The sequence below is a fragment of the Nerophis lumbriciformis genome, linkage group LG28 (assembly GCF_033978685.3).
Source record: "Nerophis lumbriciformis linkage group LG28, RoL_Nlum_v2.1, whole genome shotgun sequence".
In the NCBI taxonomy this organism is placed as follows: domain Eukaryota; kingdom Metazoa; phylum Chordata; class Actinopteri; order Syngnathiformes; family Syngnathidae; genus Nerophis; species Nerophis lumbriciformis.
This window is the reverse complement of record NC_084575.2, coordinates 12,773,214-12,791,375: the sequence shown is the minus strand read 5'-3', so window position 1 is coordinate 12,791,375 and position 18,162 is coordinate 12,773,214. Positions and strand designations below refer to the sequence as shown.

The window sequence follows — 18,162 nt, the reverse complement described above, 5'->3', positions numbered from 1 at the left end:
TCAACATTTATGTAGGAAAAATTTTGCTTGCAACTTAATATTACAAATCATTTCTAGTTTGCTATCTTTTATAAATATGAAAAAAAATGAAATCTACTCTATTGTAAATGGGGACATCTTTATACCTTTGTCTTTCAGTCAATCTTTGATCACATTCCAAAAAAAAAAAGATTCACATCTTCTAATCTATAGCATTACAGATATAAATAACAGTTGCCATCTATAATGTTAAATCAACAAAAAATCATAAGGGTATATGTCATTAAAATGTTTTAATTTAATTTATTTAACTTCAGGAAGACTTGGATATGTCATATATCTTGCCCCTATACTCAGGCCCGGCCCTAACCAATCTGGCGCCCTAGGCAAGATTTTAGGTGGCACCCCCCCACATCGGCAGTGAAGTGTATATACTCACAAGAACCCGAATAGCTTTGTCTTTGACCTTTTTTTTTTACTTACAACTATACCTAATATATAAAGGGGTGGAAAAGTGACTATTACCTGCAGGGCAAACATTAGCTAACCAGAAGGCAATAACAATGTAAACAAAAAACACCTGCTTAAAAGATCTAATACAAACATTTATATGCACGTACAACACTTAGAACTTTTAGCATATCAGTATGTGGAATTAAATGATGGAATGGATTAAGTAAAGAAGTTAAAAATTGTACTGATATGATCCAGTTTAAGAGGTTGTTCAAAATAATAGTGCTTACAGAGTACAAAGAAGAAGAATTATGAGAAATACTTTCAACCTTATTGAAAATAAGATATTCTTCATCTCAGTATGTTAATAATGACTGAATTAATTAATTAATTACATATTACAAAACTGTTGTATACTAATTCATAGATGTTATTTTATTATATAAAAAGGTCAGTAAATAATTCTATATATTTGTAAACGCTTTGAAGTGGGAAAGGGGTAGGATTAAATAAGCTTTGCTTCTTCCTACTCCTTTTCGGGCATGATGTAAAATGAAATGATATGAAATTGTGTGATGTATTATGATGTAAGTGTGTTCATGTTCCAAATAAACTAAAGAAAGAAAGAAATGTCCCTGAGGAATGTAAGGCGGGAGTACTGTAATTACCTAACGTTACATTATTATTTTCCATAACAATTTAGCCCCCTCCACAATATTAACCCGACGTTAAAACAGAACTAGCTATTTATTAGCAATTGCCGAATCATATAACATTAGCTTAATGCTAAAAAGCCAGGTTACTATCACATTCTGTAACAGACAAATAATTTCATGTAGGCTAATACCTACCTGCTACCTCTGTATTTTCTCGTTTCTCCTCCTCTTCTTTTCTCTGGGGGGGGGGGGGGGGGCGGCGTAATGTTGTAACAAATAATATTTCTATTAAATAGGCTTTACTTTGCATTTTAATTAATGTGGGATTATGTTTTTGTATTTAGAAATAATAGAACCAACTTTCTTTCTTTTTTTTTTTTCTCCAACATTTGTGGCACTGGCGTGGCGCCCCCTGATGGACGGCGCCCTTAGCATTTGCCTATACGGCCTATGCCACGGGCCGGCCCTGCCTATACTCCCTAGTTCTACTTTTGTAAACTCTTTTAGGATATATTGGCCATTGATTATACATGGAAAATATTGTTTTACTAACACCCCCTCATATATTTGTTAGAACATTTATTATCACAACAATTAATACATTCAAAATAAAGGTATCCCAGACAAGGAGTGGTGTTTAAATATAACACATCTTGAGTCACCAAAGTGGTATTTTTTTGCTTGTTTATTGACGCGTGACTTCTTCCCAGTGTTTTACCAAAATGTGATTGCCTGCCAAAAATTGATTTCCTTCGCGGGAGCGCGCACCGCTCGCTAAACCTGCATTGCTTGGCGTCGTCTGTCCACAGCGGATTACTAGGTGTAAGACAAACACTTCATCTGCTCGGTTATTGTAACGCTACGTGTTTGACATTATTTAAGCCTTTATCGTGTCCGGAAAATAACAGTTTGCCTTTTTTGTGGTATTAATGAGATTTAAAGGACCGTTGTTAGTCCGATGTTGATGTGATAAAACCTCTTTCTTGTTTGGAAGATACATACAATTTTAACTGTTATTTCTTTGTGCACATAATAAATATTTACAAAGGGTTAGGGTTAGACGAAGTCAAGCAGTGCAGGTTTAGTGAGCGGTGCACGCTCCCGCGAAGGAAACCAATTTTGGCAGGCAATCACATTTTGGCACAACACCAGAAGTGAAAACCAGTGGTGTGTTGTACAGCAAGCAGCACGCGAACTATTTGAGTACAAAATAGGGTTAAATCTTCCTGCAAAAAGCAGATACAAGCAAAAATAAATAACTCTATGTATGCAATGAAATAGATCCCCATACTTCACAAAAAAAAACATTGGTGCAGTGATATTAAGAATTATACATCAGGCGCGTTCTCAGACATATCAAATTATTGTGCTGCAGACATCATTCTACACGACAAAACAGATGGAAACTCGGAAAAGCATGGAGGTCTACAACTTCTTTGTGTATGACTGGGTCAAAGAAATTGGTATCAAGACTCTTCTGGATAATATGCATCGTTTTTTGCTCGGGTAAGGTTGCGTTTCATGATTTAACTTTGCGTCTCAATAAGCCATGTTTGTTTGTTTCTCCGTCTTTATCAAACTGCACTCTATCCTGGTCAAAACATATCAGGGCGATAGTTACAAAGATGGGAAGGGCTGTTGGTGTTTCCAGGAAATGTGCTGCTTTTGTTGATCCACCTCTTCTTTGTCAGATTGTTAAGAGTTTAGTCTTGTGTCATCTTAACTATTGTTCTACAGCAGGGGTGTCAAACTCAAATACAGAGTGGGCCAAAATTTTAAACTGAACAAAGCCGCGGGCCAAGGTTGAACAAATTAACCTTTTAATAGGGACCCAAACAAGTTTTGCATTGAATATTGAACATGCAAGGCTTATATAACTTTATAGTGACATGCAAAATCGAGTTTCAAATAATAATAATAATAATAATCAAAAAATATCAATGGCATATCAAATACAATTTAAATAAAAATTGAATGCCTCTTTTCTATTTGCAGCCTTCTGAGGTAAATATCAACATTAACTTTTTCCACAGGCAAATAAATTTGAAAATAAAATAACAATGAATAAAAGAACCATTCAGGACTTTAAACTGCACAGTTTGCAACACACTGATCTAATCTGATGTGCCCAAGCCAGATACCTGGTATCTTTTCTTGGATGCTAGTTCATTAATGTCGGGGCTCAGGCTTTGAGCTGAGGCAACCTTCATTATCCAACGAAGGTGTTCATCAGTCATTATATCTTGTCCACAGTCTTGGGGGGTGCCTTAAATGCACTGCCTTTAACGTACTCTACGAGCTATCGTCACGTCCGCTTTTCATCCATTCTAACATTGTTCAGACCCAGTCACAAGATATGTGCGGCTTCTGTACGCACACACGAGTGAATGCAACGCATACTTCATCAACAGCGATACAGGTTACACTGAGGGGGCCAGTATAACAAACTTTAACACTGTCAGAAATATACGTCACATTGTGAATCCACACAAACAAGAATGACAAACACATTTCGGGAGAACATCCGCACCGTAACACAACATAAACACAACAGAACAAATAACCAGAATCCTTTGCAGCACTAACTCTTCCGGGACGCTACAAAATACACCCCAGCTACCACCAACCCCCCCCCCCCCACACACACACACACACACACACCTTGTAGCGTCCCGGAAGAGTTAGTGCTGCAAAGGGTTCTGGGTATTTGTTCTGTTGTGTTTATGTTGTGTTACGGTGCGGATGTTCTCCCGAAATGTGTTTGTCATTCTTGTTTGGTGTGGATTCACAGTGTGGCGTATATTTCTAACAGTGTTAAAGTTTTTTATTCGGCTAACCTCAGTGTAACCTGTATAGCTGTTGATGAAGTATGCGTTGCATTCAATTAGTGTGTGCGTGCAGAAGCCGCACATGTTATGTGACTGGGCCAGCACTCGTTGGACTGGCTGAAAAGCAGACCTGATGATTTTCGGGAGGGGCGCTGAAGTTTGGAAGACTCCTGGGAGGGTTGGCAAGTATTAGAATTAACGGTGAATGCGGTGTTACCGCGGCACCGCCGCAATATATAATCGGTGGGCCAAATTTGGCCCGCGGGCCAGAGTTTGACACCCATGTTCTACAGCCTGGGCGTCTGCTGCAAGTGGTGAGATCAGTAAGCTCCAGATTGTCCAGAATAGGGCAGCAAGGCTGGTTCTTGGTTGTTCACTAAGAACCAATGTTAACCAAATGCATGCTTCTCTTTCCTGGCTAACAGTGCAGAACAGGTTGTCAGCTAATACTCTTATATTGTTCAAATCAGTAACAGGTAGTAAAACTCCTGCTTTTCTAATGGCCCAAATAGTTCACAGTAGCACTATACATAATCATAATACCAGGGCGTCCAGTGAGGGGCATTTTGTACTCCCTCGTCCCAGGAAGAATGCTTTGCGGAAATCTTTTATTTATAGATCTTTATCGCTCTGGAATAACCTGCCTCAAATTCTCACCGGCATTGAAAGTAAACAGGTTTTTAAAAAGAGAGTAATTTTTTATCTGAGTCTTTAAATTAGTTTGCTCGTTGATGATTTGTTTGGTTTTAACAAAGAAACAAGGAAGTCACAATCTTCGTTCAATGAATGTTCTGCAATTTGTCGTCCCCAAAGTAAGAACTGAACTGGGCAAGAAAGCATTTAGGTTTTCAGCACCGAAGGCTTGGAATAACCTACAATCGAATATTAAACTTCAAACCCTTGTTACATTAAATGAGTTTAAAGCTTCTGTGAAAGGACTGCAGTCTACCTTGTCTGTATGCACATGTGTCATGTGAGCAAGTTTTAATGTTGTTAATGTGATATTTTATGTATTTGTTTACTGTTTTTAATGTAACCTTGCTGCTGCCCTCTTGGCCAGGTCTCCCTTGGAAAAGAGATCTTTGATCTCAATGGGATTTTACCTGGTTAAATAAAGGCTAAATAAAAAAATTATATTGTGTAGTTATATTTAAATGGTAATTATTATTCTGTGACTGTAAATTGTTTGCTTGTTTTCTCATTGATGCTTTTATTTTCTATTTTTTTCTGTATTGTGTAGTTATAATTATATGCTTTTACTTGTAATTGTATTGAATTGTGGACCCCAGGAAGACTAGTGGGTTGTTGAGGCAACCAGCTAATAGGGATCCTTAATAAAAATCAAAAATAAATAAAAATAAAACTTTAACAATACATGTCAACATTGTGTTTGTGCTTTATGATTGTTGCGTTTGGTAAAAAGCTTTGAGGATTTTACTCACATTTGCTTTCTTTTATACGAGATTGTGCTTTTCGAAACACTCGTAGCAATCATGTGTTTAGGAAATACAAATAATATCAAGAAAATACTTAAATGGGAAATAATAGCAATATAATAATAAACAAATAGATTATATAATTTGATTGATTGATTGAAACTTTTATTAGTAGATTGCACAGTGAAGTACATATTCCGTACAATTGACCACTAAATGGTAGCACCCGAATAAGTTTTTCAACTTGTTTAAGTCGGGGTCCACGTTAATCAATTCATAGTAATAATAATACACGTTAAATGTACACTATATTGCCAAAAGTATTTGGCCACCCATCCAAATGATCAGAATTAGGTGTCATAATCACTTGGCCCGGCCACAGGTGTATAAAATCAAGCACTTAGGCATGGAGACTGTTTCTACAAACATTTGTGAAAGAATGGGACACTCTCAGGAGCTCAGTGATTTCCAGCGTGGAACTGTCATAGGATGCCACCTGTGCAACAAATCCAGTCGTGAATTTTACTTGCTCCTAAATATTCCAAAGTCAGCATTATTATAAGAAAAGTGAAGAGTTTGGGAATAACAGCAAGTCAGCCACCAAGTTTTAGGCCACGTAATCTGACAGAGAGGGGTCGGCGGATGCTGAAGCGCATAGTGCAAATACTTTCTGAATCACACTTTTCCATCTGGCAATCTGATGGACCAGTCGGGGTTTGGAGGTTGCCAGGAGAACGCTACATTTCCGACTGCATTGTGCCGAGTATGAAATTTGGTGGAGGAGGAATTATGGTGTGGGGTTGGTTTTTCAGGAGTTGGGCTTGGCCCCTTAGTTCCAGTGGAAGGAACTTCGAATGCTCCAGGATACCAAAACATTTTGGACAATTCCATGGGATGGCACTTCATGTTCATATGTGAGTAAAGGCAGGTGGCCAAATATTTTTGGCAATATAGTGTATATCAAACAAACCATTAACGAAGTGATCACTGCAAACTCATGCATTCTTCAACAGCTACCTTGAAATGGTTTCTAATCGTTGTTTCGTAAAATCTTGCACTCTTCCGCTCTTTGTGATTACATCTAGGGGAACTACGAAGAAACGTTTATCCTTTTTAGCTAATTGAACGATTTGTACGGCCGAAAACAACACAAGCAAATAGCATTTTTCTTCGAGAAAGGCAAAATGGCGCCTGGTAACTATTGAGAACAAAGCTCGCTTGACCACCACACTAATTTAATGTGCGGGACGCGCGCCGGACACGACAGCGGTAAAATCCAAGCAATTGCTTTGGTTATCTTCTGAAACCGACTATATCCTGAAGGAGTTTACAAAAGTTGAGCTAATGAAAATAAAGACAAGATATATTACATACCAAATTCTTCCCAAAATTAAAGAAATACAATTTTTAAATTATTAAAGGAATATACCCTTCAAAGGATTTTTTGAAACTTAAATTGAACATGGAGGTTGATGGCTGTTATATATGTGGAGCCGTAGAGGATGTCAATCATCTGTTTGTGGAATGTGAGAGTGTACATGTGTTTTGGGAGGAGATCAGAGATTGGCTGAGAAACAATAAGGGTGTGGAGATGTCCCCATTCACTATAGAAGAGATCAAATTTAGTATTTTTATAAACGTATGTTTGTAACATAGAAATGTTTGTCAACATTATTACGCTCCAGGCAAAATGTTTTCTACATAAATGTCGATTCATAAAAGTAAGGCCTACATTTTCTAATTGGCTTAATGGTTTACAATTATCAATCAAATCTTGGAGAATGGTTAAGAGTAGAGATGTCCGATAATATCGGGCTGCCGATATTATAAATAAACCTTAAAGGCACTGCCTTTGCGTGCCGGTCCAATCACATAATACCTATGGCTTTTCGCACACATAATTGAATGCAAGGCATACTTGGTCAACAGCCATACAGGTCACACTGAGGGTGGCCGTATAAACAACTTTAACACTGTTACAAATATGCGCCACACTGTGAACCCACACCAAACAAGAAGGACAAACACATTTCGGGAGAACATCCGCATAAACACAACAGAACAAATACCCAGAACCCCTTGCAGCACTAACTCTTCCGGGACGCTACAATATACACCCCCCGCTACCCCCCCCCACACACACACACCTTAACCCCACCCCCCCATACCCCGCCCACCTCAACCTCCTCATGCTCTCTGAGGGAGAGCATGTCCCAAATTGCAAGCTGCTGTTTTGAGGTATGTTAAAACAAATAATGCACTTTGTGACTTCAATAATAAATATGGCAGTGCCATGTTGGCATTTTTTTCCCCCATAACTTGAGTTGATTTATTTTGGAAAACCTTGTTACATAGTTTAATGCATCCAGCGGGGCATCACAACAAAATTTGGCATAATAATGCGTTAATTCCACGACTGTATACATCGGTATCGGTTGATATCGGAATCGGTAATTAAGAGTTGGACAATATCGGCAAAAAAAGCCATTATCGGACATTTCTAATTAAGAGTATAAAAGCCCTTAAATTGATATCTCTGTTAAAAACATTTAAAGTGATTTAGTTAGCCCTTTTTGTCTTTTTTTTAGTAATATTACTCTATCTGTATTTACTAGGGATGTCCGATAATGGCTTTTTGCCGATATCCGATATTGTCCAACTCTTTAATTACCGATACCGAAATCAACCGATACCGATATCAACCAATATATGCAGTCATGGAATTAACACATTATTATGCCTAATTTGAACAACCAGGTATAGTGAAGATAAGGTACTTTAAAAAAAATAAAAAATAATAATAAGATAAATAAATTAAAAACATTTTCGTGAATAAAAAAGAAAGTAAAACAATATAAAAACAGTTACATAGAAACTAGTAATTAATGAAAATTAGTAAAATTAACTGTTAAAGGTTAGTACTATTAGTGGACCAGCAGCACGCACAATCATGTGTGCTCACGGACTGAATCCCTTGCAGACTGTAACCAGAATATTAATAACAGAAAGAAACAACCCTTTTGTGTGAATGAGTGTGAATGAGTGTAAATGGGGGAGGGAAGTTTTTTGGGTTGGTGCACTAATTGTAAGTGTATCTTGTGTTTTTTATGTTGATTTAATAAAAATAAACCCTATACCGATAATAAAAAACCGATACCGATAATTTCCGATATTACATTTTAACGTATTTATCGCCGATATCCCTAGTATTTACTTTTGTTTTCTTTCCTTGATGTTGAAAGTGCCTTGACTTTTGTGTGAATTATAAATGTGTGTTTGTTGTTAAATAAATAAAAAATGAAAAAAATCTTCTGAAACCGACTCATTGTACAACAACATTGAAGCGTTAAACCTATATGTTCATACACTACCAAATGCCACAACTGTCCAACAGCCCACATTCCTATAGAGTTGCATTCTTCAAAAAAAAATGTTTTAAGTTAAATGTGTTGTTTACAAAAAGACGATTACGGGGTGCCGCCATCTTGTAGAATGAGAAAGAATAACGGAAGTTGAGTGGACTATACTATTCTCTCACTCAGTGCGGGTGTGAGCCGTGAAACAAAATGACTCATAAACAGCAGTAACTCGCGTCTGGTGTTTTAATACAACAAGCTGTTGGTTTAAAATGTTCATTAATAAGTGACTCGATGGTGTATAATTCAGTGACGATAGAAAAAAATGAACCTCGGTAAAACTGATGCCGTCTAAATACGATGACGCACTTCCTGCTTCTCTTAGGTAACCCAACCAGGCAATACATGGCGGTGTAACGGTTGGCCTCGTGGAAAAAAGCGGTCCTATATGTCGTATTTCTCGCTATACATACACCTTTTCAAACCGAATTGCGTCTCCAAAAAGCGATTTGTGAGTAATTTGACTTTGTCCAAGTAGAAGTGTACAGTAGGGTCGTTAAAAAGGTATTTTAGAACAGCCGTGTTATTGTGTTGACACAAAACAAAGGCGCACGACAATCAAACCGTCTCGTCTCAATGAATTTGACATGTTGTGAATGCTATTCTTACTATTTCTACTTTTCATAACAAACGTTATCGTTGTCACTTTTTTCCAGGCCGGACTCCATTGAGTGCTGTTAGCCCATTAGCCGCTATCGTAGACGGCTAACGAGCTAGCTGCTAACACGCTCTATAGTGTTTACGCGGTAAAGTCGACTCTTCAGTGCGGGAACGATGGCCGAAGTGTATGTCCGAGTGGCAGAGGAAGAAAATGAAGAGCCAATGGAGATTCCGTCCGAGGATGACGGCACTGTATTGCTGTCAACGGTCGCGGCTCAGTTTCCCGGAGCGTGCGGCCTTCGCTTCAGGAGCCCCGTGTCTCAGTGCATGAGGGGAGTGCGGATTGTGGAGGGGGTCCTGCACGCCCCGGAGAACGGATGGGGGAATATCGTCTATGTCGTCAACTACCCTAAAGGTAACTTCATACCTAGTTAAGTTTGTATACGATTAAAATTAATCAGGTTATACATTGTTTATGGTGTCTTAATTTGAAGGGGACATGTAATGCAAAACCAACTTTTAGACTTAGACTTAGACAAACTTTAATAAAATTGTTCCACACAGTAGCTCAGTTACAATGATGGAAAGGACAATGCAGGTATAAATAGACTACGGCTGCAACTAACAATTAATTTGATAATCGATTAATCTGTCGATTATCACTTAATAATCGGATAAAAGAGCCATTACATTTCTATCCTTTCCAGTATTTTATTGGAAAAAAACAAGCATACTGGCACCATACTTATTTTTGATTATTGTTTCTCAGCTGTTTGTAAATGCTGCAATTTATAAATAAAGGTTTATTAAAAAAGAAAAGAAAATGTCTCTGCCATGCGCATAGCATAGATCCAACGAATCGATGACTAAATTAATCGCCAACTATTTTTTATAATCGAATTTAATCATTAGTTGTTGCAGCCCTAAATTAGACCAAATATAGCGATATAAAATATAACTTATATATGTAATATTTACCTGTTGGTACCTGGTTTTGTTTATTTGGGATCTGGATAATACCCGAAAAGTTTAAATCAAACAATCTTGCCTTACTTCATTCATACTTCCTCCAAATGAGCAGTTTGAAATCATCCCGACTTGTGACGTTTTTCCCAATTGGTGATTTCAGTGGATATCTCCATATATGTAAGAAGAAATCTGCGTGAGTGTGTCCATTACAATCGTTGTCTGACATTGTGTCAATTAATGTTGTCCGGTACCAAAATTATTTTGATACTTTTCGGTACTTTTCTAAATTATAGGGAACCACAAAAAATTGCATTATTTTAACAAAAAAATCTTACGGTACATTAAACATATGTTTCTTATTGCAAGTTTGTCCTTAAATAAAATTGGGAACATACTAGACAACTTGTCTTTTATTAGTAAGTACACAGACAAAGGCTCCTAATTTAGTCTGCTGACATATGCAGTAACATATTGTCATTTTCCATTCTATTATTTTGTCAAAATTATCAAGGACAAGTGGTAGAAAATTATTAATCTACTTGTTCATTTACATTTACATGTTCTGTCTACACTTCTGTTAAAATGTTACAATCACTTATTCTTTTGTTGTTTGGATGCTTTACATTAGTTTTGGATGATACCACAAATTTGGGTATCAATCCGATACCAAGTCGTTACAGGATCATACATTGGTCATATTCAAAGTCCTCATGTGCCCAGGGACATATTTCCTGAGTTTTTAATCATAATATTAATTTTTTTTAAACGAAAGATGTTGTGATGGCCAAAAATAACGATGTAATCATTGTATCGACTAGATAACTATTGTACTTGGTATCATTACAGTGGATGTCAGGTGTAGATCCACCAATGGTGTTTGTTTACATTTTGAAGCCGGTGAGCTACGGTGTGTAGTGAAACATGTTTAGCTATTCCTCGTACTGCAGGGATGATACTTTTAAGAAACGTACTTTATTTGTCGCCATGGAGGTGAGGATTAGTGATTTAGAAGTAACTAAAAAACTGCCGACGGCGGATGGACGTTAGCTGCTAGCTAGCTAGCTAGCCATGTCTTAAAGCACCTCTTCCTGAGGGCGTTTCAGTGTTATAACTTCACCTTTATCTTTAGTTTTTAAGCTAAAATGAGTCCGTTCTCCCCTTTATGTCTACACATCGTCTGCTTGTAAGTACACTAAAGCAGTCACTCTGCACATCCAAACAGGACAGCTCTAGGGCTGCAACTAACGATTAATTTGATAATCGATTAATCTCTCGATTATTACTTCGATTAATCAATTAATAATCAGATAAAAGAGACAAACTACATTTATATCCTTTCCAGTATTTTATTGGAAAAAAAACAGCATACTGGCGCCATGTTCTTTCAACTTGCCAAATAAAACAAGAAAAATTTTACAAAAATGCACACTTTTGACACCCCTGCTATAGATAATAAAAAATTAAATCTGATAAATCTATCGATAAAAAGCAAAGCCTGACGACGCATGCGCATTTATCACAACTCTCTCTGTCTCTCCCCTTCCCTCACGAATGCTGCTGCGCGCACAACTTGTTTTGTTTTTAACCTTCTTAACCCTGAACGTACATTGAAAATACACGCAACCATAACTCAAAATGCCGGACATTTGAGGCATTTAAGAAACACCGCCCGGACAGCCCCGCAAAAGAGGACATGTCCGGTGAAAAGAGGACGTATGGTCAGTCTATCCTAGCCCGGTCATGTCCTCTTTTGCTAGCATGCTAGCAGCTAACGGGCTAGGATAGACTGACCATACGTCCTCTTTTCACCGGACATGTCTTCTTTTGCGGAGCTGTCAGGGCGTAGTTCCTTAAATGCCTCAAATGTCCGGCATTTTGAGTATTGTTTACACAACGTGCAGTACGCTACTTAATATGTACGTGTGGAAACTTGTTCGGTGCACCTCCGCACCGAACCGAAACCCCCGTACCGAAATGGTTCGATACAAATAGACGTACCGTTACACCCCTATTATTTTGATTATTGTTTCTCAGCTGTTTGTAAATGTTGCAGTTTATAAATAAAGGTTAAAAAATTAAAATAAAATAAAAAAAAGTAGCCTCAGCACATGCTCATAGCATAGATCCAACGAATCGATGACTAAATTAATCGCCAACTATTTTTATAATCGATTTTAATCGATTTAATTAATTAGTTGTTGCAGCCCTAGACAGCTCGTATGCGCGTGTGCTGCTGCAAAACTCTTGTGGAATTATAATGCATTTAATCATCAATATAGTAATATTTTACATGTGCAATGAAGTGTACATTGTATTTAACATCAGTGCACACTAACAAAGAGCCATGATACTTTGGGGAAAAGACTGCGTTTCTTCACTTAATAAAACTATATAGTCATCTCAATGTTTTACTTGCTTTTTTATTTGCATACAATGTACAATACTACATTTTTATTTATAGCAGTATTATTTTCAAAAGAAAAGTTAAGTTTGCGCTTTATTGATCTGATAGATTTGTATTACTATTTAATGTGTATTGGTATCTTTATTGATTTATTGGTGTTTATTTGCATGCAATTTGCAATGCTACCTTTTTAATTTTCAGAAGTCTATATATGTATCTATATATGTATAGATAAATATCATTTCTTTATATGATAAATAAATACTTTTAAGCTCGGAAGTAAATGTTTATATACTACATTAGCCAAATGGTTTAGTGCCGTAGACAAGAACAGGAAGTAGGTCTGAGCTGTAGGATGAGAATTTTGCTGTATGAGCAATAAATAGTTTATATATTGTTTCACGTAGTTGTTCCTGATTCGTCTACACAAAAAACAAACATACGTTTTGATTAGACACTAGACATGTGCATTTGAGCATCAGAAACAAATTTGATAAGCGATTGGCCAAAGTGTGCTGAAAAGTTGCATGCTTTAGACAAAGTTGCAAGGCCATGCTTAATTTGTGTGGATCAATTGGAATTTGTGTGAATTGGCAAGATAGCAACATCGCAAAAATCCTGGGGAGACTGTCAAATGTATGTTTTTATATCACCCACAAAAAATGTTTTAATCCATAAAAAACATTTTTTTTATTGGACAACGATGCATTGTTAGTAGTTCCTGTGTAACATGTGCTGACATTGGTGTTTGTCCTGTGATACTTCAGCTACCAGCCTCCAATCAAGTTCATCATTGTGTTTGACCTATTCAGATAACAAAAGAAAAATGGATGAAATTGATGCCTCCTCGGCTGTGAAAATGAAACGAGGCGACATGAAGACGTCCGACCTGATTGTGCTCGGTCTTCCATGGAAAACCACAGAACAGGACCTGAAAGACTACTTCAGCACTTTTGGGGACGTCATCATGGTGCAGGTACTTCCCGAAACAAAACACAAGTCGAATGCGCGTCGCTTGTTTGCATTCACCATCCATTTCCCTCCTCAGGTCAAACGAGACACCAACACCGGAAACTCCAAAGGCTTTGGCTTTGTGAGGTTCACAGAGTACGAATCTCAGGAGAAAGTGGTCTCCCAGCGCCACATGATCGACGGCAGATGGTGCGACTGCAAGCTCCCTAACTCCAAGGTGAATATGGTAATGTCCTCGCCAACACTACCACAATCTAAACCATTTTGAAAAGGTGGGCTTTTATAACCCGTGTGATTTTGTGTTGACAGCAGGGTCCAGACGAGCCGCTGAGGAGCCGCAAAGTCTTTGTGGGACGTTGCACAGAGGACATGACCACCGATGAACTGAGGCAGTTTTTCATGCAGTATGGAGAAGTCACTGATGTCTTCATCCCCAAGCCGTTCCGTGCTTTTGCCTTTGTCACTTTTGCAGATGATCAGGTATTTTCATATTTTGTGTTTGGCCGTCAGTTTACACGTCAACACAGTTTGGAACCAATACTGCTGAAAACCATAAAGTGAATCCTTGTTGATGCACATTTTTTGATCAAAAAATATTTGATTGAAGCTCACTTAATCATGCTTTTTCTCTCCAAAAGTGCAATATAACGTACATGCACCAAGTAACATCACGTCAGTGTAAAATAGTTGATGCGGGGTGAACATAAGTTAAAATATAATGATATACCGTATTTTCCGCACCATAAGCCGCCCTGGTTTATAAGCCGCGCCTTCAATGAACGGCATATTTCAAAACTTTGTCCACCTATAAGCCGCCCCGTGTTATAAGCCGCATCTAACTGCGCTAAAGGAATGTCAAAAAAACAGTCAGATAGGTCAGTCAAACTTTAATAATATATTAAAAACCAGCGTGATGTGGGCGCGCATGGAGTCGTATATCAACATGGACGGAGCTGCGTGAAAAAAGCCACCCGGCCTCTTCGCGTAAACTTACCTTAACCACTCGCTCATCTTTTCTTCATCCATCCATCCCTTCGAGTTAGCTTTTATGATGACGCCGGCTGCAAAGGTCTCTTTTGGCAAGGTCTTCCTTTTGAATATCACCATGGGTGGAAGTTTCTGGCCATTAGCATGGCAAGCTAGAACCACAGTGAAGGATGACTTCTCATTCCCTGTGGTGCGAATATTCACCGTACGTGCTCCCGTTGTATCCACAGTGCGGTTCACAGGAATATCAAAAGTCAGTGGAACCTCGTCCATGTTGATAATGTTCTCTGGCCGGATCTTTTTTTCAGCTATCTTGTTTTTACAATTTGCACGGAAAGTAGCCAGCTTTTCTTGAAAGTCTTTAGGCAGTTGCTGTGAAATAGTAGTCCGTGTGCGGATGGAGAGATTGCGTCTTTTCATGAACCGGAAACCTGTCGCTTAGTAGGAGCCATTTTGTGGTCTTTACAGATGTAAACACACAAAGGAAATGAAACGTAATATTCGCGCGCTTCTTCTTCTTCTACGGGGGCGGGTGGTTGCTTACAGTAGAAGAAGAAGCGCTTCCTCTTCTATGGGGGCGGGTGCTTACCTTGGCGGTTGCTTGCGTAGAAGAAGAAGCACTTCCTCTTCTACGGGGAAAAAAGATGGCGGCTGTTTACCGTAGTTGCGAGACCAAAACTTTATGAAAATGAATCTTAATATCAATCCATATATAAAGCGCACCGGGTTATAAGCCGCACTGTCAGCTTTTGAGTAAATTTGTGGTTTTTAGGTGCGGCTAATAGTGCGGAAAATACGGTAATCTGTTTTTAACACACAGATTTAGATTTAGAGTCGTTAAGTCTAATTTTTAATTTATTTTTTTCATGGTTGAATAAGGTAGATTTCTTCTTCCACTCACACCACTGCTGTTTCACTGTGACATATATGCCTCGCAGTTTTCCCTTGCAGGTTGGCGGGAGTACTGCATACATGATCAACCCTAGTTTTAATGGTTTCATCAAGCCTCCATCCATCCATTTTCTACCGCTTATTCCCTTTTGGGGTGGCGGGGGGCGCTGGAGCCTATCTCAGCTACAATCGGGCGGAAGGCGGGGTACACCCTGGACAAGTCGCCACCTCATCGCAGGTTTCATCAAGCCTATTTGGGTGATGTTTGGCGGGCCAAATGAAAAGCTTTGGGCTACACTATAGTCTGTGGGGCGGTATAGCTCGGTTGGTAGAGCGGCCGTGCCAGCAACTTGAGGGTTGCAGGTTCGATCCCCGCTTCCGCCATCCTAGTCACTGCCGTTGTGTCCTTGGGCAAGACACTTTACCCACCTGCTCCCAGTGCCACCCACACTGGTTTAAATGTAACTTAGATATTGGGTTTCACTATGTAAAGCGCTTTGAGTCACTAGAGAAAAGCGCTATATAAATATAATTCACTTCACTTCACTTCACTTCACTACCCTCCTTGAATGTTGCAAGTTAGTTTGTAAACAGTCTTTTTGAATAACAAATGAAAAACTAACTTGAGGTGTTTTGTTGCTATTTTCTACAATTAAGTCACTGTAAAACGAACCACACTAAGAAAAGTACATTATATGTAGACATGAAGTGCACATACATGTAGAAGTGATGGCGTTAAAAGTGATGTAAAAGCTCACCAAATCGTTTTTTTCCTGAAGCAATCATGAGAACAATTGTGGCAGTTATAGATACAGAACATTTCCAAGTTTTGAACTTGTTAAAAAAAAAAAAAAAATAATAAAAAACTTTAGGACAGAGTCTTGCATTCAGCTGTATGCGAGCAAAACCCATAATGCATTGCGTTTACTACCTCACACTTTCAAGCCCTATAGCGGTATAGATATACTATGCACTGACAATAAGTCAATATTGTTGTCTAAAGAAAAAGTATATGTAGTTGTATGCTAAGTTGTTGACTCGACTAACTGATGCGTTTTTTTTCCAACAGGTCGCTCAGGCTTTGTGCGGTGAAGACCTAATCATCAAAGGCGTCAGCGTCCACATCTCAAACGCTGAGCCCAAACACGGCAACCGGCAGTTTGATCGCACAACACGGTTCGGCAACGGCTTTGGCGCCCAGGCATTCAGTGGCAGCCGTAGCGGGTTAGGCAGCAGCACCAATAGTAACCTGGCCAATTTCGGCTCCTTCAGCCTGAACCCGGCCATGATGGCGGCTGCCCAGGCGGCCCTTCAGAGCAGCTGGGGGATGATGGGCATGCTCGCCAGCCAGCAGCAGTCGTCCACTTCAGGCGCGGCCTCCGGCGGCGCCAGCGCCAACCGGGACCAGAGCCAGTCTTTCAGCGCCGGCAACAGCAACTACGGCGCCAGCTCGGCTGGCCTGGGCTGGGGGACAGGCTCCAACTCCGCCAGCAGCGGTAGTGGGTTTAGCTCAGGCTTTGGGTCCAGTATGGAGTCAAAGTCGTCTGGGTGGGGTATGTAAGCTAAGCGTGTCCGTGTGGTAAGTATCGTGAGAAAGATCAGACCTTTCTTTCTGGTTAAAAAATACTTTTGTGGAAGATGTTTTGTAGATTTGCAGGAAAAAGCTAAAGATTGAATTTGGTGTGTTGTGAGTTGTTTACCAGGAAGTGCTATTTTTTCATGTTTGTATCCTTTTCAACTGGATTCTCTAATGCATGTATTGTAACGTGATGCATGAATGTTTATCATTTGAAGGCAATCTTGCATTGGGAAGAATCTGGTTGAAACTTCGATGTTTTTAGAAATTTTATTTGCAGTCAAGTGGAACAAAAAGCCTTGATTGAAATCTCTTCTGCAGTTGACTCCCACCTTCCGTTTCCCTGCAAGGAAGCTCCAATATGGCGGCATTGTCGGCGCCGTATCGGTATCACTCTCTTCCCGCCTGTAAATGCTTTGCCATCAAACGACGTTCTCACAGACGGTGGGTGTTTTCACTTTTATCCGCTGCGCAAGTGACATTTTTTAGGAACTGATGAGTGCGATTGGGATGGCTTGTGGCGAGGCGATGAGTGAGCGGACTGAGAGGCGTAGAGCGGACTGCTTGTGAACGTGAACGAGCCCAAATTCTGACTGCTTTCTGAGTGTGTGAGTGGAAGCTGCGGATGCTAACGAGCGCCTAACACGGACATCCTTTCATTAGTACCTCAAGGTTTTTTTGTTGGCTTTTTGTTTTTTTTAATCTTTGCAAGATTCTCCTTATTCTTAATGTGTGGACAAAGTGAAATGTATGGAATGTTGTACCGCTTGTATCATCTGAATGGTGTGTGCTGTTTCTTGTTCCTGTAAGTGTGTACTTGATGTGGATGACACCGACTGAAGACGCTAGCGGGTCGGGGTATGGGCACGAGTGCTGGTGTGAGAACGTGGCGTGGTATGTCCAATGCCCCCCTCCTGTAGCGCTTGATGTTTGTGAGGTGTTGGAAAAATGTCAAAAGAAGGGAGTTGTCTAATAAAGTTGGTTTGAATAGATGC

At 39.2% G+C, this 18,162-nt stretch overlaps 1 protein-coding gene across 4 annotated transcripts; it reads left to right on the top strand.

The window, feature by feature from the left end:
• Positions 1-9,067: 9,067 nt before the first annotated feature.
• On the top strand, positions 9,068-18,157 carry tardbpb (TAR DNA binding protein b). 4 transcript variants are annotated; one of them, XM_061923636.1, is made up of 6 exons: positions 9,068-9,219; positions 9,425-9,783; positions 13,554-13,717; positions 13,790-13,930; positions 14,026-14,193; positions 16,661-18,157. In XM_061923636.1, exons 2-6 carry the CDS (start codon positions 9,543-9,545, stop codon positions 17,150-17,152), a joined length of 1,206 nt encoding a protein of 401 aa, XP_061779620.1. In that variant the 5' UTR covers positions 9,068-9,219; positions 9,425-9,542; the 3' UTR covers positions 17,153-18,157. The 4 variants fall into 4 exon arrangements, with proteins under 4 accessions (XP_061779620.1, XP_061779619.1, XP_061779618.1 ...); XM_061923635.1 differs by having other exon boundaries at positions 14,023-14,193; XM_061923634.1 differs by having other exon boundaries at positions 13,790-13,939.
• Positions 18,158-18,162: the final 5 nt, after the last annotated feature.